The sequence below is a fragment of the Patagioenas fasciata genome, chromosome 16 (genome assembly GCF_037038585.1).
Source record: "Patagioenas fasciata isolate bPatFas1 chromosome 16, bPatFas1.hap1, whole genome shotgun sequence".
Classification (NCBI taxonomy): domain Eukaryota; kingdom Metazoa; phylum Chordata; class Aves; order Columbiformes; family Columbidae; genus Patagioenas; species Patagioenas fasciata.
In genome coordinates this window covers 509,089-535,383 of record NC_092535.1, presented here as the reverse complement: position 1 = coordinate 535,383, position 26,295 = coordinate 509,089, and the positions used below count along the sequence as shown (strand labels likewise).

General features: G+C 47.4%; 1 protein-coding gene across 9 annotated transcripts in view; it reads left to right on the top strand.

The window, feature by feature from the left end:
* The window catches only part of SULF2 (sulfatase 2), a 98,516-nt gene that overhangs the window by 19,670 nt on the left and 52,551 nt on the right, over positions 1-26,295 (top strand). For 3 of the 9 annotated variants that reach the window (XM_065849655.2, XM_065849657.2, XM_071815462.1), the window contains exons 2-3: positions 23,741-23,903; positions 25,519-25,757. In XM_065849655.2, coding sequence (XP_065705727.2) covers positions 25,583-25,757 — 175 coding nt within the window. In that variant the 5' untranslated portion in view covers positions 23,741-23,903; positions 25,519-25,582. Of the gene's footprint in view, positions 1-1,743; positions 1,809-18,958; positions 19,102-19,144; positions 19,342-19,478; positions 19,498-23,740; positions 23,957-25,518; positions 25,758-26,295 lie in introns of those variants that run through there. The other 6 variants (XM_071815466.1, XM_065849654.2, XM_071815465.1 and 3 more) reach the window with 5 other exon arrangements.

The window sequence follows — 26,295 nt, the reverse complement described above, 5'->3', positions numbered from 1 at the left end:
CCATTTAATATATGAAATGGAAAAAGTCCTTCTAATCTTCCTTTTGAATGAGCCACGAAATAGGATCCATGAACAGCCTCAAGTGTGAAGAGGTCACTATGGCTTGGGTCCAGTATTTTTTATAAGATATTAGAAGAGTTGCACTAGCTGGGAGCTCAAAGGAGAGCTCGTAGCCTTCTGCAAGATCCTGCAGTATGTGTTGGAAAAGATGGCCATTTTCACGGCAAAACCTTTCAGTTCTGTCTGGAAGGGGCGCTGACGCTCCCTGGCAAACACGTAATGCACTCCCCTGCAAAGGGTCGCTCTCGAGAGGGAAGCAGGGAAGTTCACTGTAGTCGCACCCCTTTCGCAGGAGGAGCAACGCTCGCGTTTCTTGTCGGCTGTAATAGACCCTACAGTGACTGTGATCAAGAGATTAATACATACTTAACTTTGTTTTTAAAAATATATTAGATAACTTTTGGTTAAAAGTCCCAAGTTTGACACAAGTTTCAAGACACTTTAATAGCTGGGATTTGTATAATAATAAACTATTTTTGTAAAGCATTGGTTTTTTTTTAACATGGTGCCAATTTTTAAACCTCCTTTCCCTTCAAGCAACATGCTTTGTCTGATGTTAGGCTGTTGCTTCTGCTATGCAAATTAATAACATTGACTGGATGGTAACTTTATAAAGTCTTATAAATTTCAAATCTCTCTCCTCACATGGGTAACCTTTTCTTAAGACCCGATTTAGACTTCAAAGCTAAACCACAGCGGGTGAATAATATGGATCCCAGTTGCTTATTTGAACAGGTTTTTAATGATCAGGGGTTGCTCATGCACGCAACACTACAAGTAGTAGCATCAGAAGTGACTGCCTGTGGTTTTGCTTATAACAGAGCTTGAAAATTCTACATACGTACCAGATCTGGAGGTTGTCCTGATAGGGAAGAGTCATCGGAAATGCAAACCGTCCAGAGCAGACTGGACGTGCGGCAGCGGTGCTCTCGGGCCGTGGCAGTCGCAGCCTGCGGGACCACGCGTGCCCATCGCTGACCGCAGACGGCCTGGCCGAGTCTTTGTTTCTCAGCTTGTATTGGCAATAACAAGTTAAAAAAGGTTTGAATTCTTTCTGGAATGCACAAGTACCATCATTGCTAAATACAACGCCCATTCAGCCTCGGTGACAGAGGAACTTGGAAGTGAGCAGAGTAGCATATCAGTTCTTGTTTAATGCTGGAGGGGCAACTGCACGTGGGAAGTGTGACAGCAGAATAAATGTGTTTTGAAGGAGAAAAGAATGTCTGAGACACCAAAGGTACAAGCAGAGTTTTGTAAAACTAATTCTACAAAGGAGATAAGACTGCTTGTGGCTAGTCTTGTGAAGGGGTTTGGTTCCTTCGGCGGCGATGTTATCATCTTTGTGTGATGCTTCACCCAAAGAACTTGGTCATACTGGTGGGTGTTCACTTGGTGACAGTTAATGGCGGCGTGGCAGCGCTTCCCACAGTGGGGTACACAGCGCTGTACCAGCTCAGTGGCACATTTTGCCATGTCCCGAATAAATCAGTACCTTGAAGTGGGAACACGGTGATGCTCTTCCGCTGTCTCTTTGGAGGAAACTTCAAATTAAGGGATTTGCCTTATGTTCCTGAAGTCTGATTTTAATGAGTGGACTGTTCTAGTTATATGTGCAAATAAAAGCAAAACCGTGTACACTGGTGGCTCACTCACTAATTTGTTCACGGTAATGTTTTACAGCTGCTGGTACTGGAAGCGTGATTGCTCGCCTCAGATTCCCCTATAGCGGACCGATTGCTGACCTCGTGAGTACAAAATCCTCTTGTACTCCGTTAATTGCCAAGTCTCTGTGGCACTTAAAATTCACTCCTGTATTCCGTGAGGAGATTTGTAGGCATGTTCAAGGTTTATTTACTGATAAGTAGTTTTGCCTGGGGAGCAGAGCTCAAAGTTTCCTTTTTGTATGCAAAAAGTAATTTTCTGTTCAGTTTCCAGGAAATCTCTTTTTTCAGATAATGGAAAGCGGGTATTTTCCTGGCGGTTCAAAAGTTTCAAGTATTTTTCTGATGGTTGATCTTTACAGAAAGTGCTCGTTTTCTGAGAAAACTTGAAAAAGAAAGCGTTATTGTAAATCAGTGTAGTTGTATTAAGCTTAATAGACGTATTGACTTCTGACAATTGATGGTCTGGTGTGGACAGGAGGGATTTAAAATTCTGAATGTAGTTCGTTGACACTGTGGCTTCTCAATCAAGCAGTAACAAACACACTCTGGACTCTGTGGAACTATCAGGGTGGTGGTTCCAGTGCTCTAAGTCACTAAGATCATCTGTTAAGATGCAGATTTTTGAATCATGTCACATTTGCATACCCTGAAGAGAGTCTGTCCTGTGCCCGGTATTCTGCGTGGAGTACCGAATCTTTTTCATGTGCTTTGAGACAATTACCAGTTTGAGTTGTGCTCCAGATTTGAAAGCGATGCTGTGGGCGTCTGGTAACACAGCAGCGCAGCGTAATGGAAATACGGTCTGTCCGTCTCCTCCCTGGGGTCCTCACCGTTTGCACGGGTGTTTCTGCCCGTGTGCCTCCCCCTGGTCCTGCTGTTAGACCTCCAGCTCGTGGAAGGACGTTACAGGAATGACCATTATGGGTGAGACGCTGCAGTGCGTTGGTGCTGAATGCTGGTCTTCACAAGATATTCAGGTGACATATCAGTGTGATTAGTACTGTAGGTGAGCTGTGGCCCAGGCTGGAATCTTTAAAGCGTGTCTTATTTAAAGATCAGTCCATTTACCTTTTATTGAAGCGGGGAAGCAAACATCTGTGCTGCTTTTTTGCTAATTACCTCTGTTTCTGTTTAGACAAGCTGTTCGTGTTCCCTCTCTCTTGCATTGGAGACATCTCCTTTCTGTCTGCCATTCCCTTCTCTTGCTCTCTGAGTGCTCTAGCATTCAGTTGGCTGCGTTTCATCGCTCTGCTCTTTGCAGTGACAGTTTTGGGCACGGACCTGCTGCTTTCCCGTGGTGCTGAGGCAGAGGATGGTGCAGGGGACCGCACAGGGGCGGCAGGGGAGGCACCGGTGGGTGGCGGTGCCCGTCCTGGGGATGTGTGGTTTTCAGCCCGTGCATCGGGGCACTCGCTCTCCCGTCTGCGATGGGGAGCCCTCAGCAGGGAGGAGCCCGAGCTGTCCCGTTGAGCGACCCGCGGAACTGCTCTGTGCTTCTCTGTGCCTGCGCTCCCATGGACCCAAAGAGCTGGTGTGGTTTTGTTTGTTCTTAAATATTTCGCTTCACAGTAGCATAAATCTGCCAATCATTAGTATGAAGGAATTTGGACTTTCTTGATCACGAGGTTGGTTTTTATTCCTCCATTGTTGCCTTTATATGTTTTTACCTCTTGTACAGAGGACTTGTGGCCTTGGGAATTTTGTGTTGTGCTTCTGTTTGGAGCGTGACTGAGAAACTGCTTAAATGATTGGTTAATTTGGATTTAATGTTGGTTCCAAGATTCTGTAATCTTGATTTAACTGAATGTGTGATGTTAGCAATGCATCCTTATTTCTCTGCTGTAGAGTGTCTTATGTCATTTTATCAAGAACAAATCTCTTAGCTAACGGTCAGTATCACCGCGTGTGGAGTGTGGTGGTGGTTGCGTTTGTGCTCATGTGTTTTCTTTGGTTAATATTCTTTAACTCATAAATACGCAGCAACCCTTCCGTACTGCACACAGAAAAAACACCCACAAAACCACCCGAACGAGAAGTTCTCCGCTGTGCGGAGTAAAATGGAACGGAATAAAGATGAGCAAACTTCGCCTTTCAAAACTTTCAGGTTTCTCTGTGAATATTTTGCACAGCTTGAGTTACGTTGTAGACCAAGGGGATAATTGCACAGCCTTTGAACCTGATTCTACTTGAGCCTGTGGATAATGAGAAGCACTGCAAAAGTGCTCTAATTAAAGTAAAATTCTTCACAGCGCCAGCAGCTGCCGGTTTCAGTGGCTGCAGACGTCTTCATAGCTGTTCTGCTCTCAGGACTTGGAGCTTTGCTGCGGTTCAGGCTGCTGGCAGTAGTGTGGAGGCTACGCTCAATCCTTCAGAAATCAAAGCACTAGAGCAATAGTCTAATGCTACCTCAGAGGAGTTATTCCTGGATTTCTGAGGACGTCTGCATAGCGGTGTAAGCCTCGCCCTGTTGAGGAAATGCAGAACCACTATCTTCGCTCATTTTAGGCTGTTTTTTCCCTTTCAAAGCGTCTGAGCATCTCCATGAAACACAGTCTGTGAAGCCGTAGTTAGTTGTCGGAGCCCTGCCGGTCATGTCCCTCTGTTCCAGACGCAGAAACGAGCCGTTTGTTACCTGTAATGTCATGACTTGTTTCCTTGAACGGTAATTGATGTCAATTGTAGATGATGTCTATGAACTTGGAATGGTGTTGTTTATCTGCTAGGGACCTTGAGAGTGTGATCTTCTAACTCAGCCACGGCGCTATAGATTCCCTCTGTAGTGCCAGTATTGTCTAGGGACACAAATTACAACAATTAAAATTAGCTAGACGAGAACAAATGATGCATTATTAATTGGCGCAGTCATTAAAGGGCTGCAGAGAACCTGAAAGAGAGACGATGTCGATACCCCAGCGCTGACAGTGACAGGCGGTGTGCAGAGACCAGGGATGGTGTTCAGGGCTTGAGGTCATGGAGACGCGGGAATGATGTGGAGCTCTATGACCGCGGGCCAGGATTGCTGCGGCACACTCGGTGTGTGGAAATGGGAATTCTTTGAGCCTGATAACATTCAGATGACTATTCTGAAGACTGGAATAGTGACATTAATTTCTACCTAAAGATTGTATAGCATTTTATTTTAAGGAAGTTGTAAACAACAGAGAATTTTAAGGAAATCCTGTCGGTAATCTGGTGAATTTAAGCAGAAAATGAACATTTTTCAGCATTAAATATAATAATCTGAGCTCATAAAAAGAGGGGTAAATCTTGGTACCCTGAAGAATGAGGATTTAATTTGGAGTCTGTTGACACTGCAGAAACCAAGTCCTGCCTGTGCCACGCTGGGGAACACGGCGATCTGAGTAAGAGGCTCACGGTAACGCAGCTGCGTATCAGCTGCTTAATTATTCATAAACCCTCTTGTCAGTGAGTGTCAGTGATTTACCTCTCTCAGCTAATTTGCCGTATTGGAAATACTGCTTGTTTTATAGAATTGTTCATTTATATTGCTATTAATGAGAAATGAATGCTGGAAAGGGGGTGTCTTTCATGACAGAGAGGTTTTAATAATTGATTTGCACAGCAAAATAAATACTGAAGGTGTCAGGACAGCGGCGTGTTTGTTCGGACAGCTGATAGAAGAGTGTGTGTCTGCTGGGCAGCGTTTAAACTCTAAAGCAAGTGTCTCAGGTTTTTTCTCATCTAAGGGATCCCAAATGCTGCCCGTGATCAGCCGTGCTGCAGAGCCCAGTCGTGTCAGAGCTCAGCACTGTGCTTTTAGAAGTCTGTCCCTTGCCAAAAAGAGCGTTCTGTTTCCTTTTCCCAAGCTGCACCCAGAGTCTGCACCAGGCGCGACCAAACTCCAGGGAGGTGTGTGCAGGCACTGGAAAAGCAGCACAAACCTGCGCTGCGTCTCAAGGGCAGCGCCCGCGCAGCAGCCGCCCCGTTAGTGAGCGGGCTCTCTGTTCGGCTGTGTCAGACGTGCACCTGTTCGCTCAAATAAATGCTCTTGGCTGGTTAATATTCCTGTGGGCACTGAGAATCAGATGTGCCGTGACTCTGGCTACTCGGTCTTGGAGCTGTGGTTAAAACCTCGCCTGTAGAACAGCCTTTTCCTGCTGTCTCTGCAGCTATCTCTGTGCTCAGAGTAGGAGGAGAGTTCCCTTGTTCCAAATGTAATGATTTAGCACTATCACAGTGGAATGTGTCTGCTTTATTATGTTCAATACTCATTATTTTTGCTTTAGATATTTATGTGTTACATCCTTGAGAGTCTGCCCTGGCGTGAGCCGGCGCGCTGCGCGGTCCGCGCGGGTGCAGGGTGATGCCGAGGGCTTCATCACCCGCGCTGTTCTCTCTGCCGGTTTCTGGGATTCAGTGCACGGTGCCAGCCAGGAACTGTGGAATTCAAGGTCTTTGGGGTCTGAGTAACTAACAAGCTTCCATTATTCTATTCCTGGTTTCCATTAATTTTGCTGCTGCTCTTCTCAGACTTTCAGGCTGTGTGGGGAACCCATTGCTGGGAGCTATAATCAGGGCAATCAGCAGAATTGAACCAGAATGGTGAATATTGGTTTTAAGTCATGCAGGCAAATAGGTTTTGCTCTTGTCCACACCGTGTTTGGTGTTGAATGGAAGAAGTGAAGGCGGTAAGCAGCAGGGTGACACAGAATCAAGTCGACGGCTCTGCAGGGCATCGGCACAGCACCTCCAGAGGCTCCGGGAGCACCGCGTGTGTTCAGCCCTGCGCAGGGTGACCGTACAGGACAACCATGTAACAAGTGGTCATCACAGGTCATTTGTCCTAGGGCAGCAAGCAACAGACCATAAATCTGCAGTTTTGTTTGCTTAAAGCAGCATGTTGCTGTTCCTGTGTGTGAATTTACCACCTTCCCTTTGGTAGGCAGCGGTGAGCCAACCTGGGAAAATCCAGGTGTTGTCCGGGTGTTCAGACGGATATAGGAGCTCGTAAATCTTGTTCGTGTTCAGGGATTAGCAAAACTGTAATTTCATGTTCCTGTGTTATCAAGTTACGTGTTGACGCAGCAGGTTGTGAGAAACTGGCAATGCAGAGAACTCGTAGGTGTAATTGGGCAAGGCTTTGAAAATTGACCAGTAATTTGCATATATGGTGCAGTCTTGAAATACTCGGTTTGCAGTTCCTTCCCAAGGTCCCACTCTGCTGGCCAGGCCAGGTGCCCCGCGCTGTGTGCGCGTATGCAGGCTTGTGTGCTGTGTTTAAAGATTCATCCTTATTGATTTTCCTTTCTTGAGCTTGTGCCATTTATCACATTTTAAAAGATCCACTTCACTTTCATAAACAGTTCATCTGTGATCTCCGTTCAATTAACAAAGCCTGGGAACAGGCGCTCCCCTGCAGTAGCACCATCTTTCAGAGCAGAGCTGCTTCTCGCGGATTCTTTGAGCCAGATTGGAGTCATGCTGTGGATGATACACCTGGTGTGTTCCCGGTTCACACGGCAAGGTAGGTTGTGCTGGAAGGTTTGCAGCGGCCTTTGCCAAAACAGCACTTTGATCCGCAGCTGCAGAGTGGTCACCGGCGCGTGCTCTGCCCTGCCTCCCTCTCTCTCTGTTGTTGCAGTGCTCAGTTTCAAGGCAGTGCCTTGTATAGGCCACGCAGTGCCAAGAACTCGTCTGTTCAACAGTAGTGCCCTCTCTGTTTCAGATGATAACAGAAAATCTGAAAGGCACTGGCCTGACTTTCAGAAGTGCTCAGCATTTATGGTTCCAATGACCTCTCACTGGAGCGCTCGGCACTTCTGACATTCAGTCCATTAGTGCCCCAAACCAAGAGAAGGAATTAGTTCTGAGCTGTGCTTCCAAACAAAGACATTTAACAAAGTTCCTTAATTATTAACACAACTATTCAACTTCTGAAATGTTTAAGTCACAGTATGATATGCTGAGCTTAGTGGAATTGGGGCGACGTAAGTAAGGGCAGGATGATGAGATCAAGGGCCACCAACAAAAGGAAAGATGCTGAGGATCCCAGGGAAGAGGGACAGGAACTTCAGCTCTTGGATTGGTACGTCCACGAGTCCTCTGGGTTTCGGTTCCTCCTTTCTGAAAAGAGAACATACGCGTAAGTGGATTACACAAGAAGCTGATGGCTGTCTTGTGCGTTTTTTACCTCTACAGAATATAAATGCTGTTCATTATGGAGATGATAACTGTACTTACATCTGCTGTTTTTTTGCGTAATTTGCTAGCTATTGTAGCAGAAGTTAAGGGTTTATCTGCAATTGTTTCAAGGTAGGTGTGGAGTTCTTCCAACTTTCTTAAAAAACCTCAGTTTTCTGGGAAGCAGGAAATAAGTCGGCTCTCGGAATCCTACCCACGTTGTTCCTGTTGGGCGCTTGCTGCTGGGGGATTAAGTGGCTCTGAACAAAATGGTTTATAAGCAGCCAAATTACATTATCTAACGCTTCTGTAACCAAACATGGCTTAGCAGTTTTCTTTTTTGTGGGAATTTGAAGTTGCAAACCTTCCTGCTTAATCTCAGCCTCCTCTTTCCCAGGATGGTGTTTTGCTGGGCAGAGGAGCACTTTGTGCTCTGTGGTCCCTGGTGGTGTCCACTTTAATTTCCAGTTTATTTAATTTGCTGTCTTTGAGCTTTCATTTCATTTCATTTCGCCGCACCAGCGCGTTGTTACCTTCTGTTTCCCAGGCTCTGCCGCCCCCTGTCCCGCTCGCCTTTGGCTGAGCGGCCGCAAAGCCCTTTACCCGGCTGCTAAAGGGGAAAAGTCAAAAATCAATAGTGTGCCAATCCTCCCCAAGCGCAGCAGCAGTCAGAGGTAAATGAATGATTAAACATGATGAATAACAGTGTAATGGAAGACACAAAGTAGGGAAAAGTGCTCACTTTAGCCTAAACTCAGAGATTTATTGCTGAGTACTACAAATAATGGCATCATCAATCTTCCAAGGACTAAAAAAGGCACCGCCACGGCCGGTTTAAAATGCAGTGAAGGAAACCTGAGCTCCCCATCGCTGCCTGCTGTGTCCGGGTACTGTGCTGCGGAGGAGGGCGCCGTGCAGCCTTCGCAGTGGAATGGGACGGCTCTTCACAGCTTGGAGTTGTCAAGACTGTTGGGCAGAGAAGAAAGAATCACAAATATCAGTTACTATGAATGTGTGTACGAGGATGCCAATAGTCAGACGTTGAACCAAATGACTGGCATAGATAGCTTTGTAAGGTGGGACTAAGATGGTAATTGTACTCGATAAAACAGGGAGAAAAAAGGAATATTGCTAAAGAGTGAAAAGAGAAGCTTTCCAAGGATATAAGGCAAAGAAGAAAATTTAAAAGTTAGAGCTTCTGTGGGACAATGGGAATAATTTAGTGATAGATGCTCAACAATGCCTAATGTTTCTAAGCTAATTCTTTCCTTGGCTATTGATGAAGGAGAAGACTGGCCAGAGACACCAGTTTTCCTTACCTTTGTTCACCAAAGAGGAGGAAAATATACAGAAATTGCAGTTGGTATTACATAATTAGAAAAGAATCTTCTGGCTGTGTGTAGCTGTAGCCTGTGGAGTTGAAGTGGTCCGTGTCGGAGGAGAAAGCCTTCCAGGGCAGCGGGTCCCGCAGGAAGCAGCACTGTGGGTTTTGCTTGAAATCCCCTATTTTGAGAGTTTTAAGCTGGCAGAGAGTGACGTCTGGGGTGTCTCCGGCCGTCCCTGCCCGCGGGGCCGGTCGGTGCCGCTGGCGCTGTGCGCAGGCTGGCGGTGCGGAGCCCCCTGCCCGCAGCCGGGCCGCGGTCGGTGCTGCAGCGCGGGCAGGTCCCGGTGCTGGGCTGCGGCCGCCGCGGCGCTGAACCCTCTGCTGGCCAGCTCGGGGCTTCCCAACGCTCTTTGTTCAGTAGGAAGAACAGAACAGTGGTGAAGCTGCTGTTTGCTTTCCACCTCCAAATAAACGAGGCGCTAGGCCTTGTTATGTCTGTAGTACGAGGAGTCTTGGGTAACTTCAGCTATTTTGAATTCAAGATCTCATCATTATCTTAGTTTTCAGTAACAACTTCTCGCACATTTACATTCTAGATGCTTAAATTCATCCTGTGGTTTTTAATGGGCACATCATCGCTGTTCCGGGTTGCATTATCGCCGTGACGTCTCTTGTGTATGATTCGTTGTTTCTTTCCTATTAAAAAATCCTTTAACTTAGAGATCTCTTCACTCCTCATGCTTCCCATGACCTATTGGCTCTCCAGATAAATTCCTACTGTGATTTATTACTGTTTTGTACTCTCCTCACCCTAAGCACTCATATGGAATCCGTTTATCTTATACGTATGTATATCTTCCATAAATACATGGCATCAACTGAGATCTCTTCCGGAGATGTCTTCTCTGTGGAACTTGACACGCTGTACATTTAATTTCATCTGGTGGTTCTGACTTCTTCAATGAGCTTCTACCACTCTCCTTCTGAAGCGAAGGGTGCCCAGAGCGCTCCTGCTCCTGCTCCTGCTCGTGGGCGTGTCCCGTGCCGCGCTGCCCAGCACGAGTCAGGGCGCTGAGCACGGTGAAAATACAGCTGGACGCGTGGAATTCCTTGGGTCCTGAGCGCTGCAGCGCCACGTGAAGACCCTCACAGAAAGGAGACTTCCTGAAGCAAAGATAAGTCTTGTGATGTTGGGCCCTGCAAAGACAGACCAGTTCTCCTGAGCTAGCGACCTGAAAGCTGGACAGCGGATTCTGTCTCCCTCTCATGGGAAAGCCTCTGTGGCTTTTCTTTCCCAGCAGCTCTCCCAGAGTTCTGCATGGCTCTGCCACAGAGCTCGCTCGTCACAAGTGCTGAGTGCTTGTGAAAACCGGTGCTGGGATCTGACAGAACATCTGACTGACCCTCTGCACATCCTCACTGCGAGGGTCTGGAGTCTGACCAGGCAAGAGGAATGTGTCTGTCTGTCCTCTCAATGGGCTTGCTCTATGCAAGTATTGTATAAAGACTGCTTCGGGCAATCTGTGACCAAATACAAGGCATATGAACTCCTTGTTCCCTGTGCAGCTGATTCATCGGGGGTTAGACATACAAATAGCAAATCAATTCTCCTGTTTTAAAGCGGCTCTGGCCCCTCGGGCTGGGGTGAACAGCGTGCTCCGGGTCTGGAGGGGGGAGGCCGGGCCGCTGTGCCCCCTGAGGAGCTCCTCAGTACCTACAGCCTTCTCCTTAAGCACTAGAAAAGGAAAAAAGCTTCTTATTCAAACACAATTTGAGGATCTCGCAAGAGCTGAATGAAAACTTAGAGTTTTAAAAAAGCTTTTATAAAAATGTTTTACTTTCCAAGTTTGAGAAACAGGAGAACTGTTTATTTTCTTTTCCCCGAGGTCACCCAGTGATCCTGCACAAACTCATTTCTCACACGGACCCTGACTGAGGGTCAGCAGTCGATGGCTGAGACATCGAGGAAGGGAGCAAGTCGGAGGGCTTGAAGCTTCCAGCTCTCTTCTCCTGCTCTGTGCTGCTGGTACTTCTGTGATTTCAGCCCAAGACCACAGGCTGCCTTCTCTGTTGTGAACCATGGGAGATCGGCAACTGTCTTAGAAACGTGGGCATTGCTGTCCCTTGGGCAAACACACGATTCATCTCAGCTGTTGTGAGCTGAATTGCTTAATCATAGATAAACTATATCAAACTTTGTGATTATCATTACCTGCGAAAGTTGAATTTGGTTCTTTCCGCATGCGCATGAAGTGCATCATGTCTTTTGTCTTCAGCAAAAGTTGCTTGACAGCAATGTTTTCTCTCCTCGAGGCAAGTTCTTTCTGTCTGTACTGGGGAATAGTTGCCATATCATGTTAGAACCCTTACGGCCTGTTTGGAAGAACTGGCTTCATGAAATCGCTAAACAACGTGGTAACCATGCCAGTCATATCCTGTTCATCTCTCGAAATGACTCACAGTCTCCGAATTGCTGCGGGCAGGATATCAAAATCACTCAGCAGTTTGCATGCAGGACGTCCTGGAAACTTCTTGCGAAGTATGAAACAAATTTCCTTCCTCCAAGGCCCCGACTGACGTTCTGGGAAAACGCGAGATGTGCGATAACTTCAAAAGCAAGTTGAGATTTGTGCTGGTGGTGTTTGTGTGAGGAGCTGCTGCTGGGTCCGTTCTGGCGTCATTCTGAACAGTCTGAACTCCTGTTGTATGTGAAAGGCGTTGCTGTGCACAGGAGGACGTTCTAACCGAAAATTTGTTAGATAAGAGATTTCTCAGTCTTTAAACATCGATCAGCTCACCTGGTATAAAGCTTCTGGAACTTGTGATTGACAAAGGGTTGTATTAATGTACTTCTCTGTAGAGCAGAACGAGCGTTGGATCAGTTGATGCTGTTCTGTCCTCCTAGACCACCACATTTTATTTACTCAATAATAATTTCTCTCATCTTACTAGAAGAGTCTCATTATATAATGAACTGAAGTTGACTCATAAGGAGTACACGGAATGGGGCTCTTGTAGTAAAATGTTTTACTCCATCCCAGCTGGATGCATTTGCTGCTGAATGTCGACTGCGTCTTCACGCCCGTTTGTCTCTCAGGAGCCGCTTTGGGAGCTGCTGGTGCTCGGTTGCCTTCTGAAGTGCTGAGCTCAGCTGCCCTAAGGACACCTTGGAACAGCCCCCGTTTCAGAAAGCCCCCGGTGACAGCACTCTTCACCAGCACAGCGCCCGTTCCTCGCGCCGTGGGCGCTATCGCAGCTCCCCAGGCGGGAAGAGGGTGGCCATGCATCTTAATCCTTGCTTATCTGTTAGTGTCGGTGTACAAACATCAACACTTTCTACTCAATATGCAACAGGTTGAATCTGGAGCAGCAGACTGTTCCTAGCAATCTTAGTTATTCTCACGGTTATTCACAAAGGTAGCTTGCCGGGTCTCTTATTTATTTTTTAAAAGACTGTAGATGTCCTTAGTCTTTGAGCATTATTTAGTGAATTCTCAATTCATGTTAAGGTTTTTTTTAATCTTCTGAAGCCTTAAATAATTAAGAAAAATCATTTTAACATGCACCTATTGACTTTCTAGCTACTGCCAGATAACTTCAAATAAATAAATCATGAAAACAGCCTGATAGTTCACAGCCAGGAGTGTGCGTTGATGGGGAATGGAGGAGCACATCAGAACAGACACCGGTCTGTGACCGTGTGTGCATTTGGAAATACACAACCCAAAGTCTGCTGGCGGTAGGAAATGCTCGGAATGACGTTCTTGTACAGCCAGGGTCCTTGGGTGGAATACTGCACTTCCCTAAAGATTTTTGCCTTTTGAAAAATCCATTCAGCTGGAAATTATTAAGCCTGAAGTTTGTCTTGACCTATTTCTTTGCTAGTAAACAAAATTCAACCCATTATGATACTGAGCGGTAAATACTGATCGGCACTTTGCCGTCATTCGCACTTTCTGGTTTTGTTTAGCACTTCCATTGCTCCAGGCCTGTGTGACAACTCGATGGGTGCCTCCAGGAGCTTTGTGCAGATACCGCTTGTTTCTTTTTCCAGAAAAACATATGAGCCCAATCTGCAAAAACAGGTTGTAAGTTTAAAATGTCATTTGAACAAGTTGCTCTGTCCCTGGAGTTTGCATAGCGCTCTTCAGTGCGTGGGGAGAACCTCCTCCAGCTCGGAGCATCCGGCCTCGTCCTGATGGAGTCCCTCAGTTCGGAGGAAACACGCGGGTGTTCTCATGTCAGACGCTGCCGTTTGCCGGGGAGGTGGTTGGCTTCTGTTGGATTTCGGGACTGGCATGTTTCTCGTGTTTCTCTGCCGTCATCGGCGGTGAGAGCGGCGCGGCGCACGGCGACGCAGAGCTAACCGGAGCACGGTGCAAGGCTGCTCTGCCGGGCGTCGGGAGTGCTCAGCCGCAGTGCCAGGGCCTGCGGAAAGCTCCGTCAGTTTTCCAGTCCGTTTCCTGGGGGCACCAACCACTGCTGATCAGTCCGTGCGCTCCGTTGCAGGCTGTGGATGAGTGGCCGCGGGCGGCACCTGCCCCGTACGTGCTGCTCGCCGGAGCGCCGCAGCTTCGCAGCGATAGCAATACAGACTGTGCTTCTGCCGGAGTTCATGATCAAATGCTCTCCGAATTCGGGGTCAGACATCATTTTCAAGGAACTAATGAAATCAGAAAAAAACAAGAAGTATTCTAAGCTGCTGTGATATTTTAAAATAATAATAAAAATTAAGAAATTATGTTTAGATGGATCAATCGGGCTCAGTTTGTTCCTTGCTAAATATAACTGCAGCCAGCAATGCTCCTACAGTGGCGATGAGGTAGGGTTGGTTTAATAAGCTGTAAATAGAGGGGATGCTGTTGTGAATCTAGAGAAAATGACATAGAGCTAAGTATTTTCCTCAAAAGAGAAATCGTGATTACAAATAATAACTCCAAGTGACGGTATTGAATAGCAAAGGGGCTCAGCTGGGTCTTGTGATGTGCTGTACACACAAAGAAAACACAGATACCAGTCCCCTGAAATAGACGTTTATGTGACAGAAATAAAATGAAAGGTTGAAACCAAGGTAGTGAGGTAGAAGAGCAGGGTGCCAGCCAGATGACACGACTGGGACCTTTTCTCTAATTGCCCACGACTCTGAACACAGACAGTGGCTGGGGATTGGTTTTAGTGCTTTAGGCAACTCTGTAATCAGCCTGAAGTTTTCCAAAGGTGATCAGAACTCAGATCTGTCTATAGAGATGTAGGAAACAAAGAACCAAACACAAAAGCTGAGAAGAAGAAACGGGGTTGCAGGGCACGTTCTGGGTGTCGCTGGCTCAGGCGCTGTCAGTTACACTGTGCGTTCAGCCGGTTGTCGTCCTGTTGCTCCACAGCCGGATGTTTGAACACCCAGGTGTGAGAACAGGCGGCAGCCCGAGCACCGCGCTGAAATGTGGTGGAGGCCTGCAAGGGAAAATCAGGTCAGGATGGGAAAAATCCAAATAAATTATTAAATCATTGCGTGCTTACGAGCAGCTGTTGTAAAGGTAATTTACAGATGGGGAAAAGGAGGGCTGCTTTTCTCCCTATTGATCTCTTTTCGTCTCTGCATGGGCTGTGTGACCAGCAGTGATGTGTTGAAGGTGTGTCCTCTGTAGAGATATTCAGATGCATCTGGTGCCTTATTAATAATATGGATGCTTAGAACACCGATATTAATTTTGCGTGTGAACTTCAGTATCGTTCTAAGAGTGTTTTCCTATGAATTGCTGTTTGGCTTTCCAGGGAAGGTTTGCTTTGCGCTTGCTGTCCACATAGCTAAGCTGTCCCCTTATCCGAGCGCTGGGGGGGTACTTTTGTTGCCGTTACAACTTCCCCCTCATCTTCGCCGCTTCGGTATTTGGCCGAGTAACTTGCATCCACTGTTGTGTTACGACGGAAATTCATTTGATTAATCTTAAACTGGAATTATATTGTCTTGACACATCGTACGCTTACAGTTGTAACTGAATTCATATACAGTATGCTTAATCTTTAGTCTCACGCTGAAGAGTATGGTGCGTTTCTTTGCTTGGCATTTGGATCAATTGCGCAAGGTGAATTTTTCCCTTCTCCTTTGTTTGTCTTGGCTGTGTTGCCCTTTTCCGTTTTCATAGCACCTTAAAGCATATAAACAATTTCCCCCATAATGCGATTGTGTGTTTGCAGAAAGTGCAGCTTGACTTCAAAAGATAGGAGCGGAGTGATTGCCCGCGTTGAGCTGGAGTCCGCGCTACGGAACGCGTGCGCTGGAGGGATCGAGCGGAGCACGTTGTGCTGTGTAAGTTTTCCTAGCAGGATTCCGATTCCTTGTTTGAAGCACTATTGCCACATTTTATGCAACTAAATGCAGTTGTTTTAAGAACTAAAAAATGAAATTGTATACTGCCATAAGGGCACCGACCGGGGTTTTAGTGTAACTCTGGACCAATTGCTGTAAGAAATTGCACTGAGGAAAACAAGTGAGATCAGGCTCCTGTTCTGTTCTTGGGTTTATTTCTAGGCCTTGAAAGATGTTTCAGAGCATGTGCGTATACATTAAAAAATACAAAAGCAGAGAGGAGACGTCAAACTGCCTAATGGGTTGAGAGGTTCCCATATGGTGAGTTACTGTAAAGATTAGCAAGTCTGAGGAAGAGTTGGAAGGCGTGGACTGAAGCGTAGCCTCTCCTTTCAGCGCGGTGTGACGCGAGAGCAGGGCGCTGTTGGCGCCCTGAAGCACACCGGAGCTTGCAGCAGTGGGAGGGACGTGCCTCGCTGCAGCATCCTGCCCGTCTGCTGCTTTTGGGGCAGTTTTTTAATGACTTCGCACTCTCTCTGGCTGTCTTGTTTCCCAGTTGTTTCTCTGTATTGCTGACGTGCTGCGCTACTCTCGTGCTCCATTGCGGGGACACGTCCCCACAAGCGCTTGTAAACTCGAGGTGTGTGTGAGCCCCGGAGCTTCAGCTCCCGCCTCAGGACGGGACGGGGGTCGCGGTGTGGGGTCAGACCTGCCGGGGGACCCCGCACAGCCGTCCCGTGGTTAACAGTCCCACACGCGTTGTTCGGTGTACTGTCCTGTGCCACGGTACTTGGGAGTCAGCTGGGCAGGGAAGATGCAGATCAATTGTTTTGAGGGTTTATGTGCCTCATGATGCAAAGAGATGTGCGATGACATTTAAAGAAATGCCTGCATGTCTGTTTTCTACTAATTCAATAGGTATATCCTGAGATTTGTTTAGACAAATTATTTAGATAATAGGCAGCATTTGTTATTTGAGGTACAGCACAATAACTCCGAGCTGTTAAATGGCTTGCTGTGAGAAATATGTGAGGTGTACTGGTGATACCTGCTGAGAAAGCTCTGGCGTGGGAGTGCAAGGGAATGATCTTACATCTCCATTTCCTTTTGCGCTCCTGCTCAGTTGTGACGATCCATATATACCAGTTGTATCCGTTTCCAGATGGCGAATGAAAGGAGTTCCTTCCCCATTGCACCAGCAGGCTTTCAGACCTTCTTGTTCTACTGGTAATTCCACGTGATTTTGCTGCCCTAGACTTCAAATAAACCACAGTGGTTTAGATATGTCTATATCCCTCGAAATGTTGGCAATAGGAAAACTAGCTGAAATCACTGAACTGCTTTAACTCTGGAATCTATTCACCAACTGTGCATAATAGTTGTTATCCGTCCTGTTTTGTAACAGTGCCAGAACAAGTTCTTTTGAAATGCATGAGATGGAAACTCCATTCTGTTCAAGAGGAAGCACCTTTCACTTTGCAGGGTTGTCTCAGACCAGGGGGTATATTATCCTCTTAATGCACTTGCATAACTGCCATTAACATTAATGGAAATTACATGCACTCACTGCGGGGCGAATATAGCCCTTTGTTGGAATGAGCGATCTATTGCGACAGATTTTCCAGTGATGTTACATCAAATCTGGATTGCTGCACTAATGCCGCTAATATTAGTTTTAGTATCTTTGTTGCTCGTAGTTTGTCTTAATGAAAACTTGCCATGTAGCTTTATATTAGGTCACGTGTTTCTTATAATGGAAAATCCTATTTAGTGCGCTAGAAAAATGACATTGTAAACAGGGAGCTTGTCCATTTCCTGCTGCACTGTAAAGTGTGGATCGCTGTATAGCAAACTGTGCTTTCCTTGGGTCTGGCGGTGAGGTTGCAGCCCCGTAGCGTCCGAGGTGGTGCTGAGCTGGTGCTGAGCCGCACGCCGTGGGCTGAGGCCGGGACGCAGGAGCGCTGCTCGGGCTCTGCCGGCCTCCTTGCCGCAGGTCTGCGGTGACTCAGCTGCCTTATCCCACACTAATCCACGTCTGAAATGGGAGCAATCAGACTGCAGCTCACAGGTGTGCTGTAAAAATTAATTGTCTGTAAATTGTTTTATTGTGAGATGAAAGTCACTAGCAAAAGGTCAAATGTTATCTCGGAAGGCAATATAACAATTTTATCAAAATGTTAGCAAGACGTAGCTCCTGTTCTACACATAGCTTTTGTATGAGTGTAAATCCCTGCTAGGGAGCGGTTTATTTATCCCAATACAGTTATACTGTTGCAGCCCCTAGTGTGGGCACAGTTGTACTGACATAAAATGCTTCACTTGTATTGTTTGTTCCAGTCCCTACAGGAGCACACGCGGTACCTTAGCAGTGATATACCTGTATCTGGAGGAATTGTGCCATTTGGGGGTTTTAGGGTCAAATCTACCTGTAGCCAACAGTGCAAAACCGTTCAAGGTGATTAGCCTTCTCCAGCAAAGTCCGAATGAGGTCATTGGAGGCAATGCTTGTTTTAAAGCAAAAGCCCAAATAAATCATAGATGGAACAGAAGGATTTGCATAGGTATAGAAATCTGTCTTGTACTGCTTTTCAGAATATGTACTTCTAGAACTCTGTAGCTCTTCCTGTGAGTCTCTTCTGCTCTGGCTTTTTTTACTTTAAACTACAGCCCATCATTTTCCTGTGGCATTTTGAGGAACCATCATATTTCTTTGCTAGTTCTGCAGCTGTGTAAGTGTGTGTTCGGACTTGGGAAGGGAAAGAATAGTATCTTCTTCTAATCTGTTTCTCACTCCTCCTCTTCCATTGATTGTTGTTCTTGCACAGGAAAATGTGGTTGAAAATGGACAGGATATCCATTTTCACTGTAGCATCACTTTATGATAAAAAATAGTGGCATAAAGTTATTTTTATTCTCTGATTTGTTTTCTAATGCATATTTTAAAGATACAGATTCAAAATAAAAAATAAGGGTTTTTTAAATTATTATTGATGTATCAGTATCTTTCAAAGATATATATTTAAGAGGTCCTTAAAGAATACACTGAAGATAATAGTATTTGGATAGATATCCAACTATGCAATAAGTTCCAGAAGTAGAATGTAACTTGCTCCAAGTGGTGCAGACAGCCCCTGCTCTCAATACCGTCCCCACCTCCAGGAGCTTCTTGAAGCGTTTCTTAGTTACCACTGACTATGGGGTCCTTCAGTTTCAGCTGCACAAGGGGAAGGGGGTCTCGTGTTCCCAGAGCCCTCTCCCCCCGAGGTGTGTGGGTGCAGGTCTGGCAGACCCCGGCCCCTTTGGAGCCTCCACGGTCCGCAGCGCGGGGCCGGGCTGAGCTCGGCAGCCGCCAGCCGTCGGAGACAAGAACAGAATAAAATAGGAAGGGCAATTAATTCAGTCTCCCCACCCCTCGCTGGACCGTTCCTTTGCTCATAACGGCTCTGTGGAGCCAGCGGCCGCCCAGCGCCGGTCCTTCCCCGCCGGGCTGCTGTGCCCGCGGGGCTGCCGCTGGACTTCGAACCCGCCGGGGGCTGGTGGAACAGGTTTCCCCTGTGCGCGCCGCCGGGCATTGCGTCAATCCTGGGAGGAGGATCTTCGAGGTAAATGAACTTTTTAAACGGCAAAAGGAGGAGAAGGGAGAGGAGGAAGAAGAGGGGGGGCAGCACCCGCCCGAGCTCTTCCTCTCAGCGCTCGGTGGTGAAACGGGCTTCGGCCGCTGCCCGGCGCCACGGCCGCAGGATGCGGTTCTCCGCCCCGCCGGGCTCGGCGCTCCGCGGGCGGGCAGGGGGAGCAGCGGGAGCAGCGGCCGTGGCGCGGCGCGGCTGAGCGCCGGCTCCGCGGTGAGTGTGCGGCGCTGCCCGCGCAGGGAGCGCTGGAGGGGCGCCTGGAGCCCGCCCTGCTCCCGGAGGCCGAGCCGGGCTGCACAGCGCGGAGCCCGGGCGGAGGGTCGAATGCAGCCGGCACCGAGCGGCTCTGGCCGCGCTCCTGCGGCATAGGTGACGGGCGGGGCGGGAAGTTGAGTGAGGCGTTACGAGAACGGGGGCTTGGGGCTGGGAGGGTGGGAGCCGCCGGGTACCGGAGCGGCAGAGGCCGCGGAGAGGCGCGGCGGGGCGGTGCTGCCGTCGGGATGGCTGCGGGCCCTGGCCGGCCCCGCCGGCTGCGGTGGGAGCTCCCCCGGAGCGCCGCGGCCCTTCGGCCCCCCGGCCTTGGTGCTGTGCGTGCCCCGGCACGGCGCGGCGGGCGCTGGGTGCCAGCCCGGGAGCCCTTAGCCCTGGCGGGGCCGCACCGTGTCGCGCCCCCTTGCGCGGCGAGGAGCGGGTGCGGGAGTTCCGCCCTCCGCGGGTGTTTCCCCGCGGGTGACGAGCGGCAGCGGCGCCGGCTGTGCTGTGCGGAACGGAGTTTGCACAGGCAGCTGATGCCCTGGCACTTGGCTTCTCATTCAGCAAATACCGTGCGCATCCGGGTAATATGTGCATCTGAATGTCTGTATGTGTTTGCACATGTATATACACACACATATACGTGCATGGCATGATTTTTTTTGTATGCGGCTACAGAAAATTCTGTTTACTTGCTGGAATGTGTTTGTGCAATGGTGAACTGCGCTTGCCTACTTTTTCTATTTCAAAGCACTTGCATTCATTCCCTTCTGGTGTTTTCAGAAGCAAAAGTCTGTGGGTATTACTGTACTTAATACAAATTAATATAATCATCTTAAAGACTGTGTACCTTTGTTATTTATAAATGTATGAAGATAAATATAACCATGAAATAATTCTCTTTCAGGTTATTGGGTTATCATTGCAGAGAAGTGTGTTTATTATTGTGGATTTGAGGGATCCAAATAGCAATTTAACCTATCAGAGGCGTAGGTAATTTTGTTTGTATTGCTGGGTAGCTCTAATAATAACATGCAAGCAGTGAATAGAAGGAACAGTGTGGATTCATGGAGAGTGTATTATGCTGTTTAAAACACTTTTAAAAATATTAAGTTATAGGCAAAATGGTTATTTATAATTGAATTTTATTTAAAATAAAGTTTCAGAATAGGAAGAGATTCTGTAACGCGAGTAAGCTTCCCTGTGATAAATATTTAGGTTGGTATGGAGTTCACCAGCGTAAGGAAAGCGCGCTGGAAGAATGTGTCTGAATAGTAGTGTGAATAATAGTGCTGTGCTGAGACTGCAAGCTCAGCTCCTGACCACAACCAACCAGCCAACAACAAACCACAGCCAACCAACCAACCAACACCAACAACCGGTCAAACCCGAAACAACTTCAGCCGTGTTTTGTGTAGGTAAATAGCACCACAGCGATCTTCAAGAGGCACATTTAGCACTGTAGGTCAGGTTTTGTACGTTCTTTTATATTTTTGACTGCCTGGAGAGACAAAATCAGAAAGTATAGCACTATAAGGAAACACAGCATGTTGTTAGATTGCGGTAGTAACGTTGATACCAGCCTTCCCCTGAAAACCTTGTTTGATTGTAAACAAGATTTTTCCCAGTTCACATATACAAATGTGTTTATCTCTTACAAGCAAAAGATAATGGTTTGAAATGATGGTTGGTAGCCTCACTGAAAAAGGCTTTATTGTAACCAAACCTGGATGAATAGGAGTGACCCAAGAGTTAACAGAACAGCAGCACCGCTGGATCCATTTAACAGCAAAGTGGTTTTAATTGGGTTGGTTGCTAGGGAGTGGATCCAGCACCGGGTGTCTGGGTGAATGTAAGCACTGGGCAAATGGCACACCTGAGTGCGCACAGCGCACCTGTGCTGTCTCCAGGGTGCTCCGAGCAGGTGTGCGCTGCTGCGCGCCGGCCGCTTCCCCTGCGTGCGCGGCTCCTGCACGGGGCGCGTGCTCCGCTCCGCTCCGCCGTGGCTGCGGGGCGGGTTGAACTCGCCGTACCCATTTTCTGTGTTGTGGTTTGCTGTGTGCTTATTTAGAAAAACCAACAGCTTATGTAAAATAATTAGAAACAGCTTTCTAGAAATGAGCTCAAACCAGGATTAGCTTACGTATTTGATAAAGAACCAACTTGTTACATGTTTGTACCTTTTCCATTATAGGAAGAGTCAGATACTACTCCTGGTTATATTGCGCTAACTTAACTATTTGAGTTTGGTGAATTCGCACTGGGCAGTGTGTGGGACAGCAGTGCCAGGACTGGGATCAGCGGGGCCGGGGGCGCGGTGTACAGGCCGCTGTCAGCTGCTGGGTGTGCACTCAGTGGCCGTGCATCTGTGCCAGGCAATACCGGTCAATAGCACGTTAAAAGTACCATCTGGAGCAGAACTGACGCGGGTCATCCCTGTGCATCCTGCTTGTGCTGCAGCAGAACTGACGTTAATTACTCAGGGCGATATTAAAAAGAAGTCTTTCCTTGGTGTAAATGCTACTTAGGAACAGAACTTGGCTCCATTCTGTTATAAATAGAATAAATGTACCGGAGTCTGGCTTTCTGTCTTCCACATTTGTAATGCGACTTAGTGTAATGTTCTGTGTTGCCACACGGGAGAATTGAATTTGGCTCTGTTCTCATTCCCCATGCTAGCGGGAGTTAAGAACAAAAAGCAGCAGCTGTATCTAATTTGGGCTCTGAAGGCAGTCAGAGACTTGTTAAACTCGGCCGTAAACCATAGACAATAAGGGGACCAGACTTTCTGCAAAGCGGCGTGCTAGGAGGTTTCATGGACTTCATAAAGCTCAGCTAGGTGCCCCAGCCGAAGAGCATTTCATGGATTTCTGATAGTACTTTTGTAACGTAACACAGGAGTGACCAGGCGCACCAGGCTCGTGTGTGCGGCCTGGGAGAACACCAGCGGCACACCTCGTTCTCACGGGAGCCGCCGCGGATGGAGCCTCTCTGGAGCCGGAGGCTGGGCTGCAGCGGCGCAGAGCAGCGGACCATCTGTACCCCTCCCGTCAAAGTGCATCGTTGGAGGGGCTGCCGTGTTAAAAGTGGGGGCGGACGGGCACTCCGTGGAATTCTGCTGGCTTTGTCTAGGAGTCACAGGTTAAACTTGCTGACGGAAATGGGGAGAGAACTGTTAACAGAGACTTCATGTCATGTTTCTTCCAGGAGGGTCACTGCAGACTAGGGGTTAAAAAAATCAATCTATATTTGACCACTGGCAATACATGCGAGAGACTCCTCTGCTGCTATTCTGAGAACTACTTAAAGCTGGCTTTTAGATTTTACTGTATATATGCTGTTAGTTGTGGCATATCTGTCTTTTATGAATACATACTTCAGGAAATAGGTTATTTTCTAAAATTGCTTTAATTTTCTTACCTACTTATTGGTATGAGTTTTGTACTTAATTACATACTTCGAGTTGGTTCCCAGCAGTACTTACCCTGATAATAATAGGAACATAACACATCGTAATAGTTGAAAAATCTTCATTGAGGAGGGGGTAGAGGAAGAGATAACAGGTTTGGAAGAAGACGCCTGTTGTTCTTGACATGAAATTCTCTCTTCCACCCACGGTGTCCTCGCAGAGATAACGGATTCTTTTAACCGTAAGCGTGGATAAAGTAGCTGTGGAATAGCGGTTTATATCTGTTCCCAAATGTGTTAAGTATTTTATAGATAGATAAGCAGCTCTCAGAGTTGGGGACAAGTTCTATTTTCAGATACAGTGGGGCGGGAGTGGGGCAACAGGCGGCGAGGAGCAGATGGGCTGGGGGCGGCGCCGGGGGGCACTGCCCCGCGGTTCCAGAGGGGAGAGAACCGCGAGGAGCGCTGGTACGCGCACGGTACCCTGCACGTAGTTGTGAGCAAGCCTAACAGTGCACGTAGTTGTGAGCAAGCCTAACAGTGCACGTAGTTGTGAGCAAGCCTAACAGTGCACGTAGTTGTGAGCAAGCCTAACAAGAACGGACGGCCTTCCGCAGGCTCGGGCTGCAAGAGAAGTCTTAATGATGTTGTTCTGTTACTCTGAGAACAACTGGCTAGCAGAGAGCAGGAAAAAAACCAACCCAAAACACATTAACTTTTAGACCTTCACAAAAATGTGTGTGTGCAACGCCAACGCCTGTGTTGTTGGGTGTGGTTTTTTGTGTGTGTTTTGTTGTTGTTGGGTGGGTTTTGTGAGTTTGTTTTAGCAGAAGGACACATGGAGCCGTTTTTGAAGAGCAGGACGCATTTCTGTAGCCTCTGCCCCGAAAACCTGGTGACCAGGAGTATGTGCCTGCTCAAGTAACGTTTGTTTCCTCCCTTTTTGAAACAGATCCAGATCTGCCTCTCCCGCTGCTTTGGGCTGCTCTGGCGAAGGTGCCCGACCCCCGCGGTCGCCCCGCTGCAGACGGCGCTGAGAGCAGGGGATGAGCAGCGCCAGGGCTCGCCGGCGTCCCTCCTGCCATCGCCCGGCGGATCTCTGAGCAGCAGCAGAGGTACCAGGAAGCTGCGCTTTGCTCTCTTCCTTTCGGTTGGAACAGGTGCTGGGGTATTTAAGATCACTTTTCAGTTTCTATGAGAAAAGCTGATTTTGCTGCCTGTGCAACTCGCTGGAGGGGCCAGTGAGGAAGAAGGATTTTTCATTTCCTCAAAGCGCTGTTACTGAACATTTTTGGAAAACAGCCTTAATAAATATTGCATCATGCTATAGCTACATATCTGTTGGCTTATATGAAAATTCAATATGCATTTCTTAAATAAGCGTAGAGGCTGAGTATAATTTTTCAGACCAGTGGTTTTGCTATTGCACGAGGGCTTTCTCCATCAGAGTTATCTCGAAGAGCAGGCACTGGCAGAGATGGAGTGAAACGCGCCTGCGAAATCCTCTGCTGCAGGAACAACTGTTTCCCAGGCGGCTTCAGGGACAGAACCGCCGATGGATTTCTTTGGGTAAAACTGTGCTGGCGTCCTTCTGCTCGCGCTTTTCTGCTCTTTACAAAAAGCAGATCCTCTCCCTTGTGTCATTTTTAATTGATTTTCACTGCATTACGAGCGATCGTTGGCACCAGTCCAGGAAAAGGCCGGCAGCAAGTAGGGAATTCGTCAAAAACTGACTCATTGATCACTGCATCTGATGAAATAATTAGTGTTCGGTATTTTCAATACAGCTTCATGCTGTTATATTGACTTCCGGAAGCAAGAGAAAATCCCTTTGTACCAGAAGATCACTGAGCACAACTCTGATTTCAGAATTCATCAGAACGCTTATTCCTTTATTTTTTTTGAATCTCCGTGTAGGAATTGCTAAGAATTTCGCATTGGCTCGTTAGCAGGAGCGGGGCCAGTTAGACCTGCTCTGTTCACGAGCAGGTCCATGTCGGGCCGCTCGTTCACGATGGAGAGGAGTCACAGACAGTGCAGAACGTTGGGCCGCATCCATCCCCAGCCATCTGCAGTAATGGGCCTGCAAATGAGCTTGGTGGTAATAATGATATTTAAAAAACCTTGGAAACCAGCAAATGCTGAGGGGCTGTCACACCAGCATCAGAGCTGCAGGAGACTTCAAACATCATGCACAGCGAGAGCTGGGCAGCTCTGCTCTCCAGTGACATTTGTAAGGTGATCGGCGTGTAACAGCTTTGCTGCCTGAGGATCATCTGTGAGTTTGCAAACCTGTTGTTAACTCAGTAAATTTTACCACAGTCCTTTTTAAAAATATGGATAAACATGTGGTTTTCTTTCTTCAACACCTGCGTCTTGGTGCAGCAGACAAAAGTGTAATCTCAAAGCACCCCAGCACCTGGAGGAAGATCGCTTTTAGACGTATCAAAGCAAACGTGAGAGTTCGATGCCCTGCTACATGCTGGCCTTGCTGCCCAAGGTGGGAACAGGGGGAAGCTTGGTTACCTGCCCTGGGAACAGCTTAGGAACTGAATGTTGAAGGAAAATGTTCAGATGCTCTGTTATGGGGGTTTTGCGTGCGTGTGGTTCTTTTCCTGTTTGTGTTTTCTTAGGTTATTTCAGATCATGTCGCTTTTTCCTTCCTTGGAGGGAACCTTGCTGTTCCTTGGGGTCAAGTATAAATAATACTTGTTTCCTTCTCGCTTATAGGAGAACTGCAAACAACAAAGAAATAGAAGCCATTACCTGACCTTGTTCAGAGAGAACACTAAATATGGCACAGCACAGTGTTGCCCTTGGATTATTCATGATGACGGTTTTATCGCTCTTGGATGGAAGTTCAGCTTTCCTGTTAAATCAGCGGCTGAAGGGAAGATATCAAAGAGACCGCAGAAACATCCGCCCAAACATCATCCTTGTTCTCACTGACGATCAGGATGTAGAACTTGGTAAGACATAGTGTTAGTTGATGAGCACGGCACTGCTCTTCCTGAAGTTAGATTCCTGCATTTGAAAGAATGATCTTTTCTTTCCGTGTGAAAAGCTATAGAAGGAACAAGTAGCAAAAGTTTAAGCCTGAGTTTGTGCAGACAGTACTTTCCGTCTGCAGCAGAGCTTGGTCTCAACGACGAGGTTCCCGTTTCTGTGGAAACCTGAGACTCCTGGCTTTGCGCGCACACCCAAACTGTGCTGCTGGCCGTTCCGACTGTAGCCGGGGAGCTCCGTGCCAAAGCACCGCCTTTGAAATTATGACAGGTTATTGCGCCACGTAATTACCCACTGTTTTGTTTAATTGCAGACGTTCATTACGTATAGAATTTTAATTACATAAATGTTACCTAATGCAGTCATACTGTTCTTGGTATTGTCCGTTTAGACGTGTAGTTAATTACTGACCAAAATGCAGAAGTTCTTCTGTGTTATTCAATGCCGTGTTAATTGTTGAAAAAAGGAGATGAAGATGAAACACACGCTTTGCCTAATGAT